This window comes from Schistocerca gregaria, chromosome 3, assembly GCF_023897955.1.
Source record: "Schistocerca gregaria isolate iqSchGreg1 chromosome 3, iqSchGreg1.2, whole genome shotgun sequence".
In the NCBI taxonomy this organism is placed as follows: domain Eukaryota; kingdom Metazoa; phylum Arthropoda; class Insecta; order Orthoptera; family Acrididae; genus Schistocerca; species Schistocerca gregaria.
The window spans coordinates 944,050,057-944,071,943 of NC_064922.1; the positions used below are offsets into that span (position 1 = coordinate 944,050,057).

At 42.1% G+C, this 21,887-nt stretch overlaps 1 protein-coding gene across 1 annotated transcript in view; it reads left to right on the forward strand.

Moving 5' to 3' along the window:
* Positions 1 to 21,887, forward strand: part of LOC126355717 (solute carrier family 22 member 7-like) — a 488,802-nt gene that overhangs the window by 38,998 nt on the left and 427,917 nt on the right. Inside the window, exon 3 of the mRNA XM_050006085.1 lies at positions 5,286 to 5,528. Within this exon, the coding sequence (XP_049862042.1) occupies positions 5,286 to 5,528 (243 nt within the window). The remainder of the gene's footprint in view (positions 1 to 5,285; positions 5,529 to 21,887) is intronic.

The following is a 21,887-nucleotide window of genomic DNA, read 5'->3' on the forward strand; positions in this document are numbered from 1 at the left end:
ATTCATAATCAGTTAAGCAGTGTAGTAACACCATAGTAGGTTATTAACTTTATGGTGCAGTGCAAGAGTTTGTCACCTTCCACTGGCAATATTAACTTATTTAATTGTACAACAGAACTTGATGTATAATACACGTAGTCCCCCACAGGGCCCAACACACCATCCATTCTGTATTTGTATATCACAGCTTCCAGTCTGACGATAGTTTGTTCTTTAACCAAGCTAAAAGTTTCTCGCAGGTGCATATCAAGGAAAATTTCTAAACGCAATAAGATATCATCATTGCTCACTCCTGTGCTTGTGATTTGAATTACAAATTTATTATGCATGTTACTCTAAAACTAAAGCTCATTGGTATTGAACCGGCTATACCAACTTTTTTTATCGTAGTTCATAATCACACTGCTGTTTTGTTGGTCCAGTTCATAAACACAGAAGTCATGGTTTGATGTTAGGTACTCACATATCTCAATTGTGTTAAAAGTCCCAGCAAAATCTTTCGTTAAACCAAGATCCTTAAGATAAGCGTCATGTACATGAAATTGCTACAATATCACCCCCATGAACCATGGACCTTGCCGTTGGTGGGGAGGCTTGCATGCCTCAGCGATACAGATGGCCGTACCGTAGGTGCAACCACAACGGAGGGGTATCTGTTGAGAGGCCAGACAAACGTGTGGTTCCTGAAGAGGGGCAGCAGCCTTTTCAGTAGTTGCAGGGGCAACAGTCTGGATGATTGACTGATCTGGCCTTGCAACATTAACCAAAACGGCCTTGCTGTGCTGGTACTGCGCACGGCTGAAAGCAAGGGGAAACTACAGCCGTAATTTTTCCCGAGGACATGCAGCTTTACTGTATGATTAAATGATGATGGCGTCCTCTTGGGTAAAATATTCCGGAGGTAAAATAGTCCCCCATTCGGATCTCCGGGCGGGGACTACTCAGGAGGATGTCGTTATCAGGAGAAAGAAAACTGGCGTTCTACGGATCGGAGCGTGGAATGTCAGATCCCTTAATCGGGCAGGTAGGTTAGAAAATTTAAAAAGGGAAATGGATAGGTTAAAGTTAGATATAGTGGGAATTAGAGAAGTTCGGTGGCAGGAGGAACAAGACTTCTGGTCAGGTGATTACAGGGTTATAAACACAAAATCAAATAGGGGCAATGCAGGAGTAGGTTTAATAATGAATAGGAAAATAGGAATGCGGGTAAGCTACTACAAACAGCATAGTGAACGCATTATTGTGGCCAAGATAGATACGAAGCCCACACCTACTACAGTAGTACAAGTTTATATGCCAACTAGCTCTGCAGATGATGAAGAAATTGAAGAAATGTACGATGAAATAAAAGAAATTATTCAGATAGTGAAGGGAGACGAAAATTTAATAGTCATGGGTGACTGCAATTCGAGTGTAGGAAAAGGGAGAGAAGGAAACATAGTAGGTGAATATGGATTGGGGCTAAGAAATGAAAGAGGAAGCCGCCTAGTAGAATTTTGCACAGAGCACAACTTAATCATAGCTAACACTTGGTTTAAGAATCATGAAAGAAGGTTGTATACGTGGAAGCACCCTGGAGATACTAAAAGGTATCAGATAGATTATATAATGGTAAGACAGAGATTTAGGAACCAGGTTTTAAGTTGTAAGACATTTCCAGGGGCAGATGTGGACTCTGACCACAATCTATTGGTTATGACCTGTAGATTAAAACTTAAGAAACTGCAAAAATGTGGGAAATTAAGGAGATGGGACCTGGATAAACTGAAAGAACCAGAGGTTGTACAGAGTTTCAGAGAGAGCATAAGGGAACAATTGACAGGAATAGGGGAAAGAAAAACAGTAGAAGAAGAATGGGTAGCTCTGAGGGATGAAGTAGTGAAGGCAGCAGAGGATAAAGTAGGTACAAAGACGAGGGCTGCTAGAAATCCTTGGGTAACAGAAGAATAATTGAATTTAATTGATGAAAGGAGAAAATATAAAAATGCAGTAAAAGAAGCAGGCAAAAAGGAATACAAACGTCTCAAAAATGAGACCGAAAGGAAGTGCAAAATGGCTAAACAGGGATGGCTAGAGGACAAATGTAAGGATGTAGAAGCTTATCTCACTAGGGGTAAGAGAGATACTGCCTATAGGAAAATTAAAGAGACCTTTGGAGAGAAGAGAACCACGTGTATGAATATCAAGAGCTCAGATGGCAGCCCAGTTCTAAGCAAAGAAGGGAAGGCAGAAAGGTGGAAGGAGTATATAGAAGGTTTATACAAGGGCGATGTACTTGAGGACAATATTATGAAAATAGAAGAGGATGAAGATGAAGACGAAATGGGAGATACGATACTGCGTGAAGAGTTTGACAGAGCACTGAAAGGCCTGAGTCGAAACAAGACCCCCGGAGTAGACAACATTCCATTAGAACTACTGACGGCCTTGGGAGAGCCAGTAATGACAAAACTCTACCAGCTGGTGAGCAAGATGTATGAGACAGGCGAAATACCCTCAGACTTCAAGAAGAATATAATAATTCCAATCCCAAAGAAAACAGGTGCTGACAGATGTGAAAATTACCGAACTATCAGTTTAATAAGCCACGGCTGCAAAATACTAACCCGAATTCTGTACAGACGAATGGAAAAACTGGTAGATGCAGACCTCGGGGAGGATCAGTTTGGATTCCATCGAAATGTTGGAACACGTGAGGCAATACTGACCTTACGACTTATCTTAGAAGAAAGATTAAGAAAAGGCAAACCTACGTTTCTAGCATTTGTAGACTTAGAGAAAGCTTTTGACAATGTTGACTGGAATACTCTTTTTCAAATTCTAAAGGTGGCAGGGGTAAAATACAGTGAGCGAAAGGCTGTTTACAATTTGTACAGAAACCAGATGGCAGTAATAAGAGTCGAGGGGCATGAAAGGGAAGCAGTGGTTGGGAAAGGAGTGAGACAGGGTTGTAGCCTCTCCCTGATGTTATTCAATCTGTATATTGAGCAAGCAGTAAAGGAAACAAAAGAAAAATTTGGAGTAGGTATTAAAATTCATGGAGACGAAGTAAAAACTTTGAGGTTCGCCGATGACATTGTAATTCTGTCAGAGACGGCAAAGGACTTGGAAGAGCAGTTGAACGGAATGGACAGTGTCTTGAAAGGAGGATATAAGATGAACATTAACAAAAGCAAAACGAGGATAATGGAATGTAGTCAAATTAAATCGGGTGATGCTGAGGGAATTAGATTAGGAAATGAGACACTTAAAGTAGTAAAGGAGTTTTGCTATTTAGGAAGTAAAATAACTGATGATGGTCGAAGTAGAGAGGATATAAAATGTAGACTGGCAATGGCAAGGAAAGCATTTCTGAAGAAGAGAAATTTGTTAACATCGAATATAGATTTATGTATCAGGAAGTCGTTTCTGAAAGTATTTGTTTGGAGTGTAGCCATGTATGGAAGTGAAACATGGACGATAACTAGTTTGGACAAGAAGAGAATAGAAGCTTTCGAAATGTGGTGCTACAGAAGAATACTGAAGATAAGGTGGATAGATCACGTAACTAATGAGGAGGTATTGAATATGATTGGGGAGAAGAGAAGTTTGTGGCACAACTTGACTAGAAGAAGGGATCGGTTGGTAGGACATGTTTTGAGGCATCAAGGGATCACAAATTTAGCATTGGAGGGCAGCGTGGAGGGTAAAAATCGTAGAGGGAGACCAAGAGATGAGTACACTAAGCAGATTCAGAAGGATGTAGGTTGCAGTAGGTACTGGGAGATGAAGCAGCTTGCACAGGATAGAGTAGCATGGAGAGCTGCATCAAACCAGTCTCAGGACTGAAGACAACAACAACAACACATCACAGACAGCTCATCGTGTAGAATTTGCCTCGTAATAACCTTTTTTAACATTATAGGTCATTCTACTCTAATTTTTCTTGGCAGTCGGCGAGTACACAGTTGTCGCACTCTGACAGCAACCTGATACATGTGCAGCCTGCATCTCTCTAATACGAGAAGTAAGACACGTACAAGTTTTAATACATCAACAAGTCTCGACTTGTGTGAGACCTTGCTGGCTAAACAGATCTAGACTTTTTAGCACAGCCCGCCTTACATTATAATAATGTCATTTCCGATTACGCCATCTAAATTTAGAAGAAGTCTTGTCTCAGAGCTTCCTAAGAATACATACACGTCTCAGCGCAGTTCCCTGTGACACAAGTGCTGGGAGAGAGAGGGGGAAGAGGTGGGGGAGAGGAGCAGCGAGTCTCAAGACCCGCACGTCTCCAGTTTCTGGAATCATGGTATGAAGACGTGTTAGAGGTGAACAGTAGGACTGAAGAATGGGAGACCCCACACTAAGTTCACACTATAAACACGAATATACGAATCCCATAATGTCTTGCCGCTCCGTTAATGTGTCACTCACAGGACACGTATCGAACGTGATGGAAAGACATATACTTCATACCAAACTCTAGCCACCAAATTATCACTTCTCATACTCATGTTGATGATTTACATCAATTCCGAATGGAATAAAAGATTAATCATTTAATTTTGTTGCTTGATGAACACCTCCACCGTCTGAAATCGGGATTGTGCTTCATGGTGTAAAATTTCCCTTCTACGTCAGTACATAAAATACTTTTGTTGCTCCAGTAATGTCTACCGTAACTTTTATCAGACATCTATCTGCATATTGGGTTAGAAATTTTATGACGTCCACCAGATACCTACATTTGCGCAGAGGAAACGATGCTGCTCCCACTGCTAAGGGACTATTTCTCTTGGCACGTTAGTCTACGATTATGTTTCCATTTCCGGTTGGTTGGTAACACTGCGACTAATCTGAACTTGCACCATCAACTCAGTCGCAATGGAAGCGCCCTTTACTATTAGCGTGTTCTTAAGCTCCTCTGAAAAAGAACGTGTACGTGGACTGAAAAAAAAAAGTTCAACACTAATATTGAGACTTTGTGTACTTAGCAAATATGTTCAGTTTCTTGTGGATGTACCCAAGCTATTACCCATCACCCTCCACATATATGTGCATTTTTGCATGTACCATTGTTCAAAACGTTTGTGCATTTCACAGCGTGAAGAGACAATTCAAGGTCCCAAAACAGTCGCGTGTTAATATGACACGACAAAAAGTTCTTCAGTAATATCAAGAATCTCTCTACTTGTCTCGATGTAATTATTTTGGATATTTAGTTTTCTACTGTTTCCGCGTCACCTGAGTACGCAGTGAGGTCCTCTTTTACGACCTACCGCTGTTTCCTCTTGTTACAGGGAAGGAGCCTCGTTCAGCAAGTGCCTGATGTACGACCAGAGCGATGTGACGGACTCCGGCGGCAGCAGGGAACCTGTGAAGTGCCAGCACGGCTGGGAGTACGACGATACGTGGTTCTCCCTGACGGTGACGTCACAGATGAACTGGGTCTGCGACAACCAGCAACCCGTCAATGACGTCTTGTTCTACTCACAGATTATTGGAGTGGCGCTGGGGTTACTGTTTGGCTACATGGGCGACATGTGTGTAGCTGCTCTTTTTATTGCTGGTTTAATCCATCATGAATCACTTAATATTATTATTATTATTATTATTTATTTTATGGCCTTCATTGGACCACTCTAGTCAAAAATACAAAGTTGTAAACAAGTTGTTACACAGGGATACAATTTGGTTCAACAATAACTTAATATGATATTTGGGTAATATAATTATTAGAGTTTATTCTTATATGAAAGGTGTTTTGCTCCTTTGTCTGCCCAACATTTCTTCATTCTTTCAGATATTTTTTTTTCTTTCTTCATCTGAGACCACTCTTCCTGTACTCCTTTTATTGATTTTCATTTGTAGTCTGGTTTGAGGGTCTTGCAGTATTCTGGTTTTCTCTGTCTTGTTTTTTAGGTCATCTACTGTTATTTGAAGTTCTTTTATATCTTCCTTAATTTCTGTGATCCATTTAATCTCGCTCTTGCTATTCCCCAATTTTTGTATTTTTTTTTTACTAATTCTGTTTTCTGGAGTTCTCATCAGATGTCCAAAGACTGAGATGCTTTTCTTCCTGATTGTGCTCATAACTGGTTCTATTTTCTTATATACTGTTTTATTTGATACTATTCTCCAATGTCCATTTATTTTATACTGTTTATTTATACACATCCTAGTTATTCTTCTTTATATTTTTAGCATTCTGTCAATTTCCGCTATATTAGTTGTTTTGAAGCTAGTTTCAGCTGCATACATTATTTCTAGTTGTGTAACTGTTTTATAGTGTTTTAATTTTGCATCTGTAGATAGGCTTTTTTGTTATGTGTAGCTTTGGTAATGTAATTTGCGTAGTTCAGTTTTTTTATTCTATTCTGCCATGATGGCTTCTCAATTAGATTGTATGTTATTATTTCGCCTAAATATTTAAATTTATCAACAATTTTGATTTCCTGTTCTCCTATTGTAATTTTGTTTGCAAGTGGTGGATCAGTTAGCATAATCTCGGTTTTTTTCAATTGACATTCTAAGGGCTACTTTCTCTGCTATTTCTTGTAGTGATTCCACTTGTTGCCTGGCTTCTTGAACGGTGTTGGCTAGGAGAGCAAGATCATCAGCGAATCCCAAGTAGTTTAAGCTAATATCATCTTTTGCACTTCCAATTCTCATCCTCTTTGGATTGTGCTTGTACCATTCTCTCATTATGTATTCCAGTGCACAGTTGAACAGTAATGGTGATAGGCATTCACCTTGTCTTAAGCCCGTTTTTATGAGGAATGGTTCCGAAACTTCTCCTCTAAACTTCACTTTTCATTTGGTGTTTGTTAGAGTGAGTTGTATTATTTTAATTAGTTTTGGATGGAGTCCTAGATTTCTTAAAATTTTTGATACTGAAGGTCTGTGGAGACAGTCATACGCCTTCTTAAAATCTAGAAATGTTATTGACAGAGGTTTGTTCCATAACTTGTAGTAAGCCACAATCAATTTTAAACTAATTATCTACTCTGTACAGCTTCTCCATGGTCTGAAACCTCCCTGATATTCCCCTAACTCCTGTTCTAATTGCTTCTTGATTCTTTCATATAAGATCTTGGATAGATTTTTGTATGTGCAATCTAGGAGAGAGATTCCTCTGTAGTTGTCTGGGTTGCTCTTATCTCCCTTTTTGTGTAGTGGGTGGATGACAGCAGTGGTCCAATGTTTGGGAAATCAGTCTGTTACCCAAATTTTTGGTAGAGCCATGTGTAAGGAGGTCTTGACTGTGTCACTTGCATATTTCCACATTTCAACAAAAACCCGATCTTCTCCACATGCCTTATAATTTTTTTGTTCTTTAAGAATGTTTTTTACTTCTTGGAAAGTTGGAGGGTCTAGTTTGTTAGCTTTGGTTTCTATTGGGGTATTTATGTTGATTTGTAAGGATTCTTTGGGTTCCTCGCAATTCAGAAGTTTGTTAAATGCTTTTGCCATGATTTATGCATTTTCCTTGTTACTGTGTGTCATTCTTCCATCTTCATCTTTCAGTATTAGTGTAGGGGCCTCATATTGTCATAGTTGTTTCCCAAAGATTTTATAGTAGTTCCTGAAGTTGGTTTTATGATAATTACCTTCTATAGAGTTTATAATATCTTTATGAAATCCTCTCTTGATTTTTCTAATATTTTGTGTTAAATTTTTTCCTTCAATTTTTAAGCTGATGGCGTTTTCTTCAGTTTTATGTGTTTGAAACTTTAACCATGCTTGGTGTCTATCTTCATGGAATTTGTCACATTCTGATGTCCACCATGCATGTTTCCTTCGTGGGTTCAAGGGAGCTAGATTCTCTGCTTCTTTTTTAGGATTATGCAGTAGTTGTTCTTCAGAAGGATGTAGGTTGCAGTAGGTACTGGGAGACGAAGCAGCTTGCACAGGATAGGGTAGCATGGAGAGCTGCATCAAACCAGTCTCAGGACTGAAGACAACAGCAACAACAGTAGTTGTTATAGGTCATTTGTTAATTTGATGGTTTGTGTTATTTGTTGATACTTATTATTTTTAATTAGCTGATGTGGGTCAAACCTCCTTTTTATTTTATTAGTTTTTCCGGTCTTCTTCTTTAACGGAGTGAATTAGATTTTTATTTTAACCATATAATCGTCAGAGCCTGTGTCTACTACTCTCAGTACTTTAACGTTGTGGATATCCTTATGAAATTTTTTGTCCATACAGACATGGTCTAGCTGCCTCTCGCCCTTCCTCCAGTCTGGATGTTTCCATGTTTTAAGTTTACTTGGCTTCCTCTTAAAGTATGTTGATTTAGATATAAGGTTCTGTTCTCTGCAGAGTTCTACAAGCCGTTGACATTTTTTGTTCGTAAATTTAAGTGGACCCCATTTTCCAATTATATCTTTATGTTTCCTTTCTTTTCCCAACCGAGCATTGAAATCTCCCAATAAGATTTTTACATTCTTTTTGTTTACTCTGTTCACAGTTTGTTCTAGAAGGTCCCAAAATTTATCTACCTCTTTCTTTGTTTTTGTTAGACAGTTTTTTGCATTTTTTGGGCATGAGCATTTATTATTGTATAGGTTTTATTCATTGTTTTAAAGCTTAGTCGCAATTCTTGGTGATACTGCTTGGAAATCCGTTACTGAATCTATTATTTTTATGTTTATTAAAAACCCTGTTCCAAACTGGGGACATTGTTTCACTGCCATCGGTTCTGGTTTACCATTATAAATTCTGTATCCTTGCGATTCGAATGGGTCCTTTGTGGTGTTTCTCATCCCTGTTATTAATTTTTTTGTTTATTTAGTTCATCTGTAAGCTCTTTGAGTTTTCCGGTCTGAAGTAGTGAGTTTATGTTGTGTGTTGCTATATAATTTATTTGCTCATGTTTAATCTTCTTTTTGTGTTTTAGTGTGCATTTAGATGGTTTCAAACGCTCCGATTCATTGCTGTCTTCTAGTTGACTACGCACCAAATCCGATGTAGCCTTTTCCTGCATTTTTGAGCAGGACGTTGGAATTTTTCACCTAAAGATCCTTTCCATTTTTGACTTTCGAAGGTTGTCAACCTTAGTTGGAGCAAGCTCGAATTTACAACTATCGGTTGTTAACTGCAGAGGGTGTGTTTGGTCTGTGAGAGTTATTTTATTTCACTCATGTCCGCCAGTAAACAGGTGAGGATTTCCCTATCCGCCACCTGGGACGCGCCACGTAGTAGTATCACCTCTCCTACTATGACAGCATAGTAAGTTCGTGGGAATCACTTAATAATTTTGATTAAAAAAATTGCTCTTGAACACTATGGGACTTAACATCTATGGTCATCAGTCCCCTAGAACTTAGAACTACTTAAACCTAACTAACCTAACGACATCACACAACAATTAATTTTGATTAATTCATGAAAAGACACATTGGTTATTTTCAGTATATAAGAAGATAAATTATTTATAGAATTTATGATTGGTTTTTCAATAGCGACAAATACGTAGTACATTTCATGTATCACTCCCATTTCAATCACTATAATAAGAGTGCATTATTATTATCGATGTATTTCTACGAGTATATGTCAGGTGCACTACACTGTACTTTCCCATTGTATCTTTTTCTCTACGTTCTGTGGTGAAGTTAGTTACCTGTTTATGCTCCATGCATTCTTTTTAAAGTGCTACTAGATATTTATCTCAACAAAAAGAGGAAACCGAAAGCTAATCTTAATTGTACATAGAAGCCAAAAGTACTTATGCATTTAGTTCGTTAAGAATTATACTGTACACATACATGCACCTATCCTTCTCACTTTTCTACATTAAATATTGAGTTCAAGGAGCTGAAAGTAGATTAATATTACACGTAATTGACCTCAAATTAAGATATTGCAGCACTACGTATTACATTCTAAAGGTATGTTCTAGGATCAATTTTTTACTAGTAATTTATGACACATTTCTACCAATCAGTACTCAGTTCTATTGGAAAATAAAATATATAGCGTAGTTATATAGGATGTATTTGATAAATTTATTGGTTTTAGTTGTCCTCTTAGTTTCCTTGGGCAGTTTGCAGCACATATTTATCCCAGGAAGAAAATGTTATTTTGAGTTTTCCATTAGTTTTCTCCTGCTGTATTTAACTTCAGATTTGTTCATCCTCTATAATTATAACCAGAAGTTTAGGAGACTACCAACTGACGTTTTCTTAATGTGGATAAAAGATTATTAAATGTGCTCCAAGATATTACTATAAACTTTAATTCCTGCAATGGGTTTTTATAGTAAATCAAGTTACTATTTTTTCTTATTACTCTGATGTCCCTTGTCTGTAGGATTGATGGGGTTTAAGAGACCAAACTACATGGCTACCAGTCGGTCCATCCTATATGTGTCAAGCTGGGAAATGTCCTCAGGGTGGAAGGACGCAGAAGGCAAACCCTGGTGAACGTGTTGTAACTGAGGATCAATAAAAGTAAAAGATACTAGTAGAAGCAAGCAGAAGTGAGTGACAGGTAAGCAGGAGAATGGGGGTGTGTTGCTCCACTCAGAAAAAAGCTGGAGGCACCCAAAACATGTCATGTGGGAGGTGCACCTTCTGCATGGGATTGGAGTTTCCTCTTCCTCCATTATCACAATAAAAATTAGCAAAACAGGCAAGTTTATAAAACGTCAGGGAAGACAATAGCACCGATGAGACAGTTACTATATGTAAGTAAAAGACTAAGGATTCGAAAGGTAGGAAGGTCAAAAGACAGGCTGGATCAACGGCCATCCCCTGGGTCAGAGCAGGAGAGGAGGTACCCCCCTAACCCTCAAGCGATTGACGATGCCATTGTGCCCTCTCTCACAGAGAGGAGTAGGAACCAACTTCGTAGGTAAAATGTGAAACCAGATCAGCCAGTCTGACGTCATACACTAGCATCAGAGGCAGCGTATCTGCAGGTTTAGGGTTTAACTGTACAGTGGCCAGATTAGAGCGTTCCAGAAGGATTTGGACACCCATCAGATTGGCACCACACCGACAGTGGGGTGAATCCTCATGCTGTAGGCTGTGGCAGTGGGTCGGCCAAGTGGGGCCAATGTGAAGCTGCAAGAGAATGGCATATTCTCTGTGAGAAGCACAAAGGGAAGACTGCCACATGGAACGGTGGCTTATTTCGTGCAGTTTGTTCAGAGAAAGCAGGGCACACCAATCGGTGCTCAGCTGATGGTGGAGAGTCGACTGGAGGCCAAGTTCTGAACCCCCAACTCCAAAGTCGTCGTTCTGGTGGCTAACTTGGCCAACAGGTCAGCATATTCGTTCACTGGGATCCCAACGTGACCTGGGGTCCAGACAAAGACGACCAACCATCCATCTTGATGGAGGTCGGAATGGAGATCTGGATAGTCACGACCAGTGGGTGTCGGGGGCAGCACTGGTCGATAGCCTGATGAGGAGGTTCCAGAGACTTAAAACATTGCAATTACTAGCATATTCATCATTCATTTCACTTCAGGTGACAATTTTTAACCTTGAAATTTATACTGTTATTACACAATCCATGATATGTTAATATGTTAATTTAACAGTATTAATACGGTATTAATCCACTTGTGTGTTTCAGTGGCTCAGTGGTTGAGAGCTATACTACTGATCCAAAGGTCATGGGTTTGGCACCTGGTCAATCCTACAATATTTATCTGATACTTTTCACATCTGGAAGTGATTTTCGTATACGAAATATGCGTAGTTACACCGAGGTTCAAGTGTTCACATTGAACTGTATGGCCCACTATAGCACAGTGGGTGTCATGCATATATCTATCTATGATTTGCTCTCTCCCATTGGGGTCGATATATATAATCTACTGAATTTTATCTACACTCATGCTCATAAATTAAGGATAATTGCAGAATGTGGTGCCACACAACGTGGCACTACAGAAAACTGGCGCTAATAGCATATGCACATAGGAAACACACACTACACAGATCTGTAAGTCCACGGTATTGGAGACGCATTGAAAAAACCGTCCCGAAACACATGTACTATAAAACGCCACTGTTTCCTGTACCCCGACATCAATATGGGATATGATCACCATACACATGCTGCACAACGGGTTGACATACTCTGGATCAGGTGGTCGAGCAGCTTCAGGGGTATAGCCTCCCATTCTTGCACCAAAGCCTGTTGGAGCTCCTGAAGTGTCCTAGGGGTTGAAGACGTGCAGAGATACGTCGACTGAGACCATCCCAGACGTGCTCGATGGGGTTTAGGTCTGGAGAACAGGCAGGCCACTCCATTCGTCTGATATCTTCTGTTTTAAGATACTCCTCCGAGATGGCAGCTTGGTGGGGCAGTGCGTTATCATCCATCAGGAGGAAGGTGGGACCCACTGCACCCCTGAAAAGGTGGACTTACTGGTGCAAAATAACGTCCTGATACACCTGATGTGTTACATTTCCTTTGTCAAAGACATGCAGGGGTGTGCGTGCACCAATCATAATCTCACCCTACATCGTCAAACCATGACCTCCATACAGGACCCTTTGAGGGACATTAAGAGGTTTGTATCTGGCTCTTGGTTCAAGCCAGATGGAAACTCAGCGAGAATCACTGTTAAGACTATACCTGCACTCGTCCATGAACATAATCTGGGACCACTGTTCCAATGACCATGTACTATGTCTGTTCTTGACACCAGGCTTTACGGGCTCTCATGTGACCAGGGGTCAGTAGAACGCACCTTGAAGGTATCCAGGCGAATAAACCATGTCTGTTCAGTCGTCTGTAGACTTTGTGTCTGGAGACAACTGTTCCAGTGGCTGCGGTAAGTTCCCGAGCAAGGCTACCTGCAGTTCTCCGTGGCCGTCTGCTGGCACTGATGGTGAGATATCGGTCTTCTTGTGGTTTGTACACTGTGGACACCCCGTACTGTAGCGCCTGCGACACGTTGCCTGTCTGCTGGAATCGTTGCCATAATCTTGAGGTCACACGTTGTGGCACACAGAGGGCCCATGCTACGACCTGCTTTGTTTGACCAGCCTTCAGTAGCCCTAGTGTTCTACCCCTCATAACGTCATCAATATGTGTTCTTTGAGCCATTTTCAACACACAGTCACCATTAGCACACTTACTCGCTGTACCGTACTCTTTCACCAGCACACCTCTGCTTATGTGGACTGCTGCCAGCGCCACCATGCGACGACCACATGTCAAATGCACCGCATGGTCATAGCCGAAGGTGATTTAAACCCGCCAACCGCCCATCAGAGCGTTGTTTCATCATGTATCAGCATTATCCTTAATTTATGAGCATGTGTGTAAATAGGTGCAGCTGAGAGCAAGTGGCGATTGAGATCTGTATGCCCTGACAATGCCAGAGCGGCAGTGTGTTACCCTGTGTCCTTCACGTGGGAACGTGACTAGCGATCAGACAGACGGATGGCAATTTACTCTCTACCAGAGCCCTGAAATCACGGTAGATTTCAGTGTGTGGTACACACATTTGCTGGTCGTACCAAGGACCAATTGGCTCACTTATACGACAGAGCCCACAAAGATATCAAACGTCAAGACATCTACATCTACATGACTACTCTGCAATTCACATTTAAGTGCTTGGCAGAGGGTTCATCGAACCACAATCATACTATCTCTCTACTATTCCACTCCCGAACAGCGAGCGGGAAACACGAACACCTAAACCTTTCTGTTCGAGCTCTGATTTCTCTTATTTTATTTTGATGATCATTCCTACCTATGTAGGTTGGGCTCAACAAAATATTTTCGCATTCGGAAGAGAAAGTTGGTGACTGAAATTTCGTAAAAAGGTCTCGCCGCGACGAAAAACGTCTATGCTGTAATGACTTCCATCCCAACTCGTGTATCGTATCTGCCACACTCTCTCCCCTATAACCCAATAATACAAAACGAGCTGCCCTTCGTTGCACCCTCTCGATGTCCTCCGTCAATCCCACCTGGTAAGGATCCCACACCGCGCAGCAATATTCTAACAGAGGACGAACGAGTGTAGTGTAAGCTGTCTCTTTAGTGGACTTGTTGCATCTTCTAAGTGTCCTGCCAATGAAACGCAACCTTTGGCTCGCCTTCCCGACAATAGTATCTATGTGGTCCTTCCAACTGAAGCTGTTCGTAATTTTAACACCCAGGTACTTAGTTGAATTGACAGCCTTGAGAATTGTACTATTTATCGAGTGATCGAATTCCAACGGATTTCTTTTGGAACTCATATGGATCATCCCATACTTTTCGTTATTTAGCGTCAACTGCCACCTGACACACCATACAGCAGTCTTTTCTAAATCGCTTTGCAACTGATACTGGTCTTCGGATGACCTTACTAGACGGTAAATTACAGCAGCATCTGCGAACAGTCTAAGAGAACTGCTCAGATTGTCACCCAGGTCATTTATATAGATCAGGAACAGTAGAGGTACCAGGACGCTTCCCTGGGGAACACCTGATATCACTTCAGTTTTACTCGATGATTTGCCATCTATTACTACGAACTGCGACCTTCCTGACAGGAAATCACGAATCCAGTCGCACAACAGAGACGATACCCCATAGCTCCGCAGCTTGATTAGAAGTCGCTTGTGAGGAACGGTGTCAAAAGCTTTCCGGAAATCTAGTAATACGGAATCAACTTGAGATCCCCTGTCGATAGCGGCCATTACTTCGTGCGAATAAAGAGCTAGCTGCGTTGCACAAGAGCGATGTTTTCTGAAGCCATGCTGATTACGTGTCAATAGATCGTTCCCTTCGAGGTGATTCATAATGATTGAATACAGTATATGCTCCAAAACCCTACTGCAAACCGACGTCAATGATATAGGTCTGTAGTTAAATGGATTACTCCTACTACCCTTCTTGAACACTGGTGCGACGTGCACAATTTTCCAATCTGTAGGTACAGATCTATCGGTGAGCGAGCGGTTGTATATGAGTGCTAAGTAGGGAGCTATAGAATCAGCGTAATCTGAAAGGAACCTAATCGGTATACAATCTGGACCTGAAGACTTGCCCGTATCAAGCGATCTGAGTTGCTTCGCAACCTCTAAGGTATCTACTTCTAAGAGACTCATGCTAGCAGATGTTCGTGTTTCAAATTCTGGAATATTCCAGTCGTCTTCCCTGGTGAAGGAATTTCGGAAAACTGCGTTCAATAATTCCGCTTTAGCGGCACAGTCGTCGGTAACAGTACCATCGGCACTGCGCAGCGAAGGTATTGATTGCGTCTTGCCGCTTGTGTACTTTACATACGACCAGAATTTCTTCGGATTTTCTACCAAATTTCGAGACAATGTTTCGTTGTGGAACCTATTAAAGGCATCTCGCATCGAAGTACGTGCCAAATTTCGCGCGTCTGTAAATTTTAGCCCATGTTCGGGATTTCGCGTTCTTCTGAACTTCGCATGCTTTTTCCGTTGCCTCTGCAACAGCGTTCGGACCCTTTTTGTGTACCACGGGGGATCCGTTCCATCTCTTACCAATTTATGAGGTATGAATATCTCAATTGCTGTTGCTACTATATCTTTGATTTTGAGCCACATCTCATCTACATTCGCATAGTCAGTTCGGAAGGAAGACTGGTAAACAAAAACGGAATAAGTGTGCCCTAAGCAAACGAGTAGTCCGAGTCGTTTGAAGTCACACTGTCGGTACAGTAAGAACTTCACCACAGGCTTCCCAGGTAAACTACTTGCAAGTGAAGTCAGTCTCAGGACATATCCCAAGTACCAACCAGACATGCCAGAACTTTGACCAGAAGTGCTCACCAGACTCAAGTCCCGCACCTGAGTGCTTTGCACCTCTCCAGAAAAAAATACCGTTTTCCCGCAAAGTGCATGAATGACACACTGCCTTCACCCTGTCTTGATCAATCACAGGGCTTTATAGGCGCTAAATATCCCCTCCCACATGGCAGCAGAAACTCATGTCAAACTAGGGGAAGAGTTAAGAAACCTGCATCTCTGAAAAAAAGAAACGCCCAATTACTGGCTTTTCTAACGTTTCGCAGAGGGGGGAGAGCTGATTTTTTCTGAAGTCGTGTCTCTTCCCATGGCAACAAGTGAACAGATACAATTCAAAGTTCTTTATCTAAATCGCCTGAGCCTTGGAGCTTGTTAGTCCTAGCTGTGAGGTGTAATAAAGATTCTATCTCTAAATTTTTCTCAAACGCTGGAGATTTCTTATACAACCGAGGCGGCCAAAAAAAGTCGTTATCTGGCCTATTTTGCACTATCGGCAAACACGAAAATGTGAATTTTTATTACGTGTGGCTCTGCACACAATGCCCAGTTTACGACTCCACTGTGTAGACACTTTCCTTTAGACAGTCATCCCAGCCCAGGCCTTCTGCTGGCGCCACAGCAGGTATCACGGCATTGTTCTGCTGGAGACCTGTCTGGGCGAGGAACTGCCCTGTCTGCTCTGTACAGATGTGGGCCTGTCTGGCACGATTTACTAAGGGATGGGTTCGCCGCCAATTGCTTTCAACTCCCAGCAAGCTGTTTGTACAAGCTACGAATCATAAAAATACCTCATGTGTTTAGCGCCCTACCAGGCTCCATCAACATCTGCTCAGGCCATTAGCTTTCTGGAGTCATGCTCGAGGTCCATCAAGTTGTAACAAAATCTTTAATTATTTTCCATAAGTTACACATTATTATCACAGACCAAGTAGCTTTTATTGAACGGTGCACTACACTTTGAAGTGATTCACATAAATAGCAGTATTTTTCAACATAGTCACCAAATCTCGGTAAACAACAGCGGATACTTTTTACCAATCGTTCAGTTCCTCTGCGATAGAGATCCGCTCCTTGGTCAAGCAGTAATTCAGGGTGCACTGTGTGAACGTTCTCGGAGTTTAAAAATCTGTCCCCCGCCTCCGCTCCCCCACAGAAGTCCTTTCAGCTTGCTGAAGAAATGGAAATTCTATGGTGCCACTAAAAACTTTACTAAGGCTGCACAGACATTGGTGATGCTGTCTGGGATATCTGGACTTCCCAGTCAACGTCACCCATGTCTGTGCGGCCTTGGTCAAATGTTTAGCGGCATTTCTCCGCGGCGGACGCGATGTTGCTTGTAGCCCATGTACCCCAGAATTTCGTGATGAATATTGTGACGGTACAAGCCCCCGTTACTTGATGAATATCTCCAGTGTGCAATGATTGTTTTGTGGAGAGCGAGCGCGCGACATGGTGGGCGATTCGCGGAAGCGTGTGGCGCGCCCGCGCTTGATTTGCAACGGTCGGTGGGATGTCTCCACGTGGCCCGCAGCTTGGGGCATTGTTTGGTTTTTCGCGCATTACACGAAAACTATGTAACTAACGGTGAAGAGCGATGTGGCAGTAGCTTGTGGTCAGCAATATGCACCTTCTTAAAGATCGATCTTTATTTCAAGACACGAGACGCAAAAGTTATAGTAACTTGAAAATTGTTTAATACCACAAATACTGAAAAAATTAATAAAAGTAGTAAATAACAACTTACAGAGATGAGCGAGCGCTCAGTAAAACGTCTCGTCATAGCGGATCGAGTGCCGTAGTCACATGTTAAGATTCATAAATAATTAGGCCCGTAAAGAGCAATAAACAAAGTTTGAGGCGAAATTGTTTATAAAATCCAATAGAAAATTTATAACGTAAAGAATGCCACTATATAATATTTTGGGTGGCATCACACGTATTTTAAACTAGTAAAGTTATACTCTTAACTTGGAATAGTTTTCATTGTTTGCAACTTATTATTAACATTTATCGCCCATAATTAATTAATTATTATAGACATGAAGATTTTGAGTAGCGCAATGTGTACATCGCTATAGATTACGTCTAAAATCGGTGCTATATGCAGTTCTATGTTAAAACTTTGCAGCACAGATGTCAACAAAAAAATTTGCGCTAAGTGGCGAAATTTTGCAAAAACTAAAACTTGATTTATGGGCGATTGAATAATCCTAGAAATTAATGTAAAATAGTAAATGAGATGTACTTTTTAGCGCGGTTCCAATGGTGTACTTATGTCTGCCGAGGGATGTATGTATCAAGATTTGCGACCTTAACTGGTGAGACTGGTACTTACGTAGCCAGGGAGTTGGACGTCTGAGCCTATATAACCGAGTGGCCATCTTGGCCAGGGGTCAGTCGTTGTTCAGTTGTTTTGGAGGGTGGGTGGCCAGCAGGCCCCACTTCAGGGTGGCCCATGTGGTCGTTTGAGAATTCTTTTTCGCGCCGACTTATTTCGACAAAGAATACTGTTTAATAGTGCAAGTGTGCAAACACAAATTTGGTGAACTGGAAGTGCTACGATTATTTGTGTGAGTACGATTTACGAGGTATACATCTACATAAGTGAAAATGTGGCGATCTGTGATTTCGCGCCAAAACTGTTAGAACAAAGAGCACAGTGGGACTTGTGGTTCTGTTCGAATTGACTGAGTAATTTTCATTTATAGCAGCCTACATTACTGCTATTGGGGGCTCGGAGTCAAATTATTATTAAAGTGAAACTGTAAACCGTCTTACCAGTGCTAATTTCATTATGTGAAAGAAAAGGGTAACGCCAATAAATAGTAACTGAACTGTGTCGTGAAAAAATGATTTTGCTATAATAATCGCCTAATTTTTGTTCCCTAGCATAAATTGTACTCATGTCTGAGTGAATAATTAATTCACAAACTATAACAGTGTACCAATGCACCAAGTGTGGAAATCATCCCCTGAGACTTGCGTGAGAGCCACAATTTGCAATAACGTTTTTAACCAATATTTGTATATGCACACTCGTGAGAACTCTGCAACTGCCCTTTCTCATTTACCGCCCTGTCGCAATCTGTATGCAGTTTAGGCGTTTTGCACATGAGATTCGTGCTCCTCCAAGTAGTTGGAACTTTGGAGTCACTTCACTTCAGTCGCACGCTTCGATGCACCTTATCCGTACCTCAGCACAACTGCGTCTGCAGGAAACACGGAATATAAAACTCTCTTCTGACTGTGTGCCACTCTTGTTGCTCAATGGTCTTAGCGTGAGACGACATGTGTAGCTTATTTTCTGAAGTCCCTATGTGCTGTCCTTACAGCTTCCAGCGTCGGAACTGCAACAATCTCGTGGTCGGCGGTGGTAGTAATGTTCTGGCTCGTCACTGCAGACTCAACTCGTGATGGGATATTTGTCTGCTTCTTGTTCTTCTTCAACTTTTGTCAATAAGTAATAGCATTACTCTGAGGTGACAAAAGTCACGAAGTCAGTACATTGGCAGAGCTATCATTTGTACTCTGATGATTCATGTAAAGGTTTACAAAGTGATTAAGGCAATGGGAATTAACAGACCATGAACGCGGAATAGAGGTTGGAGCTAGACCCATGGGAAATGGTTAGAGAATCTAATATACCGAGAACCACAGCGCCAAAGGTATACCGAGAATACCAAATTTCAGGCACTACCTCTCACCAAGGACAACACAGTGGCCGACGGCCTTCATTTAACGACCGAGAGCAGTGGTGTTTGCGTAGAGTTGTCAATGCTAACAGACAAGCAACACTGCGTGAAATGATCGGAGAAATCAATGTGGGACGTACGACGAGCTCAACCGTCGAGACAGTGCGGTGAAATTTGGCCTTAATGAGCCAAGGGAGCAGACGGCTGACGCGGGTGCCTTTGTTAGCATCACGACATCGCCTTCAGTGCGTCTCATGGGGTGGTCACATTATCGGTCGGACCCTAGGCGACTGGGAAACCTTGGCCTGGTGAGATTAGTCCTGATTTCAGGTAGTAAATGGTGATGTTAGGGTCGAGTGTGAGCAGACCCAACGAAGCCACGCACCCAATTTGTCAACAACGCATTTTCCAAGATTGTGGTGGCTTCACATTTGTATAAGTTGTGTTTACATGGAATGGACTGTGTCCTCTGACCCAACTAAACCGGTCATTGACTGGAAATGGTTTTGTTCGGCTTCTTGGAGACTATTTGCAGCCTTTCATGTATTTCGCGTTCCGAAACAACGATGGAGCTTTTACGGATCACAATGCGCCATGTGACTGGGGCACAATTGTTCTCGATTGGCTTGAAGAACATTGCAGACAATTCGAGCGAGTTCTCCACCCAGATCGCCAGACATGAACCCCGTGGAACTTTTATGGGACATAATCGTAAGGTCAGCTTGTGCACAAAATCCTGCACCGGCAACACTTTCGCAGTTATGGATATATATAGTGGCAGCATGGCTCAGTATTTCTACAGTTGATTTCCAACGACTTTTTAAGTCAATACCATGTCGAGATGCTGCGCTCCACTGTGGAAAAGCTTGTCTGACGTGATATTAGGAGGGATCCACGACACTTGTCACCTCAGCGTAAAAGCACTCCGTCTTCAGGCCACAAGTGGCCCATCGGGACCATCCGACCGCCGTGACATCCTCAGATGAGGATGCAGAGAGGAGGGCCGTGTGGTCAGCTCACTGCTCTCCCGGTCGTTATGATGGTTTTCTTTGACCGGAGCCCCTACTGTTCGGTTGAGTAGCTCCTCAGTTGGCATCACAAGGCTGAGTGCACCCCGAAAAATGGCAACAGAGAATGGCGGCGCGGACGATCACCCATCCAAGTGCCGGCCACGCCCGACAGCGCTTAACTTCAGTGATCTGACGGGAACCGGTGTTTCCACTGCGGCAAGGCCGTTGCACACCTCAGTGTAAGTGGGGCGCAGTTAGGGAAAGCCACTGATATACCTGACTCAACAAAGTGCACACTGTTATGACACTACACATGGGAACGAGCATATTGGAAACAGGGTAGCAGGTCAGCTGTTCACATACTGCTGTTGTGAGTATCTACAGAAAATGGATGAATGACTGCAGAACCAGGAGTAGGTGACAAGGTTTCGAATGTCCATATCTGGCCACAGAACACGGATGTTGCAATCTTGCCCATAAAGCACAATGGAATGTGTTAGATTTGCCCATAAAGCACAATGGGCAGCGATCTGTGGCAGATCTGAAGACAGAGCGTAATGGTGGTGCAGGCACGAGGTTTTGGAGGATACCATGTAGCGTACATTGCTGAACATGGATTCTCTGTAGTAGGTGACCTCTATGTGCTCCCAAGTTACTCCACCAACATCCTCAACATACCGTTCCATGGATGCAGGCTGGTGGAGGTAGTACTATGCTACTGTGGACACTGACATGTGTTTTCGTGGGACCTGTGGCACTGTCGAAGATATCGTGACAGATGTGGATTGCATGTGATATGGACCACCTATATCCTTTCACGCTTATTGTGTTCCCAGATGGCAACGACATCTTCCACCAGGATAACTGTCCATGTTACAAGGCCAAAATCATACTACAGTGGTTTCACGAGCATGATTGTGAATTCATTTTGATATCTTCGCTACAAAATTAACATCAGTTCATTGGAGAACATTTAGTATACAATTGGGCAAATTCATGCCATGCAGAATTGCTTATGTATGTGTTCGAAAGGGTGATCATGATAATATTCAACAGATGGTCTTAACGCTTTGGCCCACCAGTCCAACTACAACTGTAAGCTTCATTCTGTGTTCTGCATCTTTTCTATGAAATGAAATGTGCATGTAGCACTGTTGGCCGGAAGTCCCATCCTGAGAAGTTCAGCCGCCAAAGTTCATGTACATTTTTTTGTTCGACGCAACTTCCGCGACTTGTGCATCACTGCTGATGAAATAATTATGAGGACAATCCACGCACACCCAGTCCCTAGTGGAGGAAATCCCCGACCCGGCCAGGAATCGTCCGAGGGCTCCATGATCGAGAGTCAGCAGAAGCAGAAGACCATGAGCTGTTGACCGTAATTGTCCAGGAGGGGTAGGGAGTAAATGGAACAGACTAACAAAGATGAAGTTTTATATTAGCTCACAAATAAA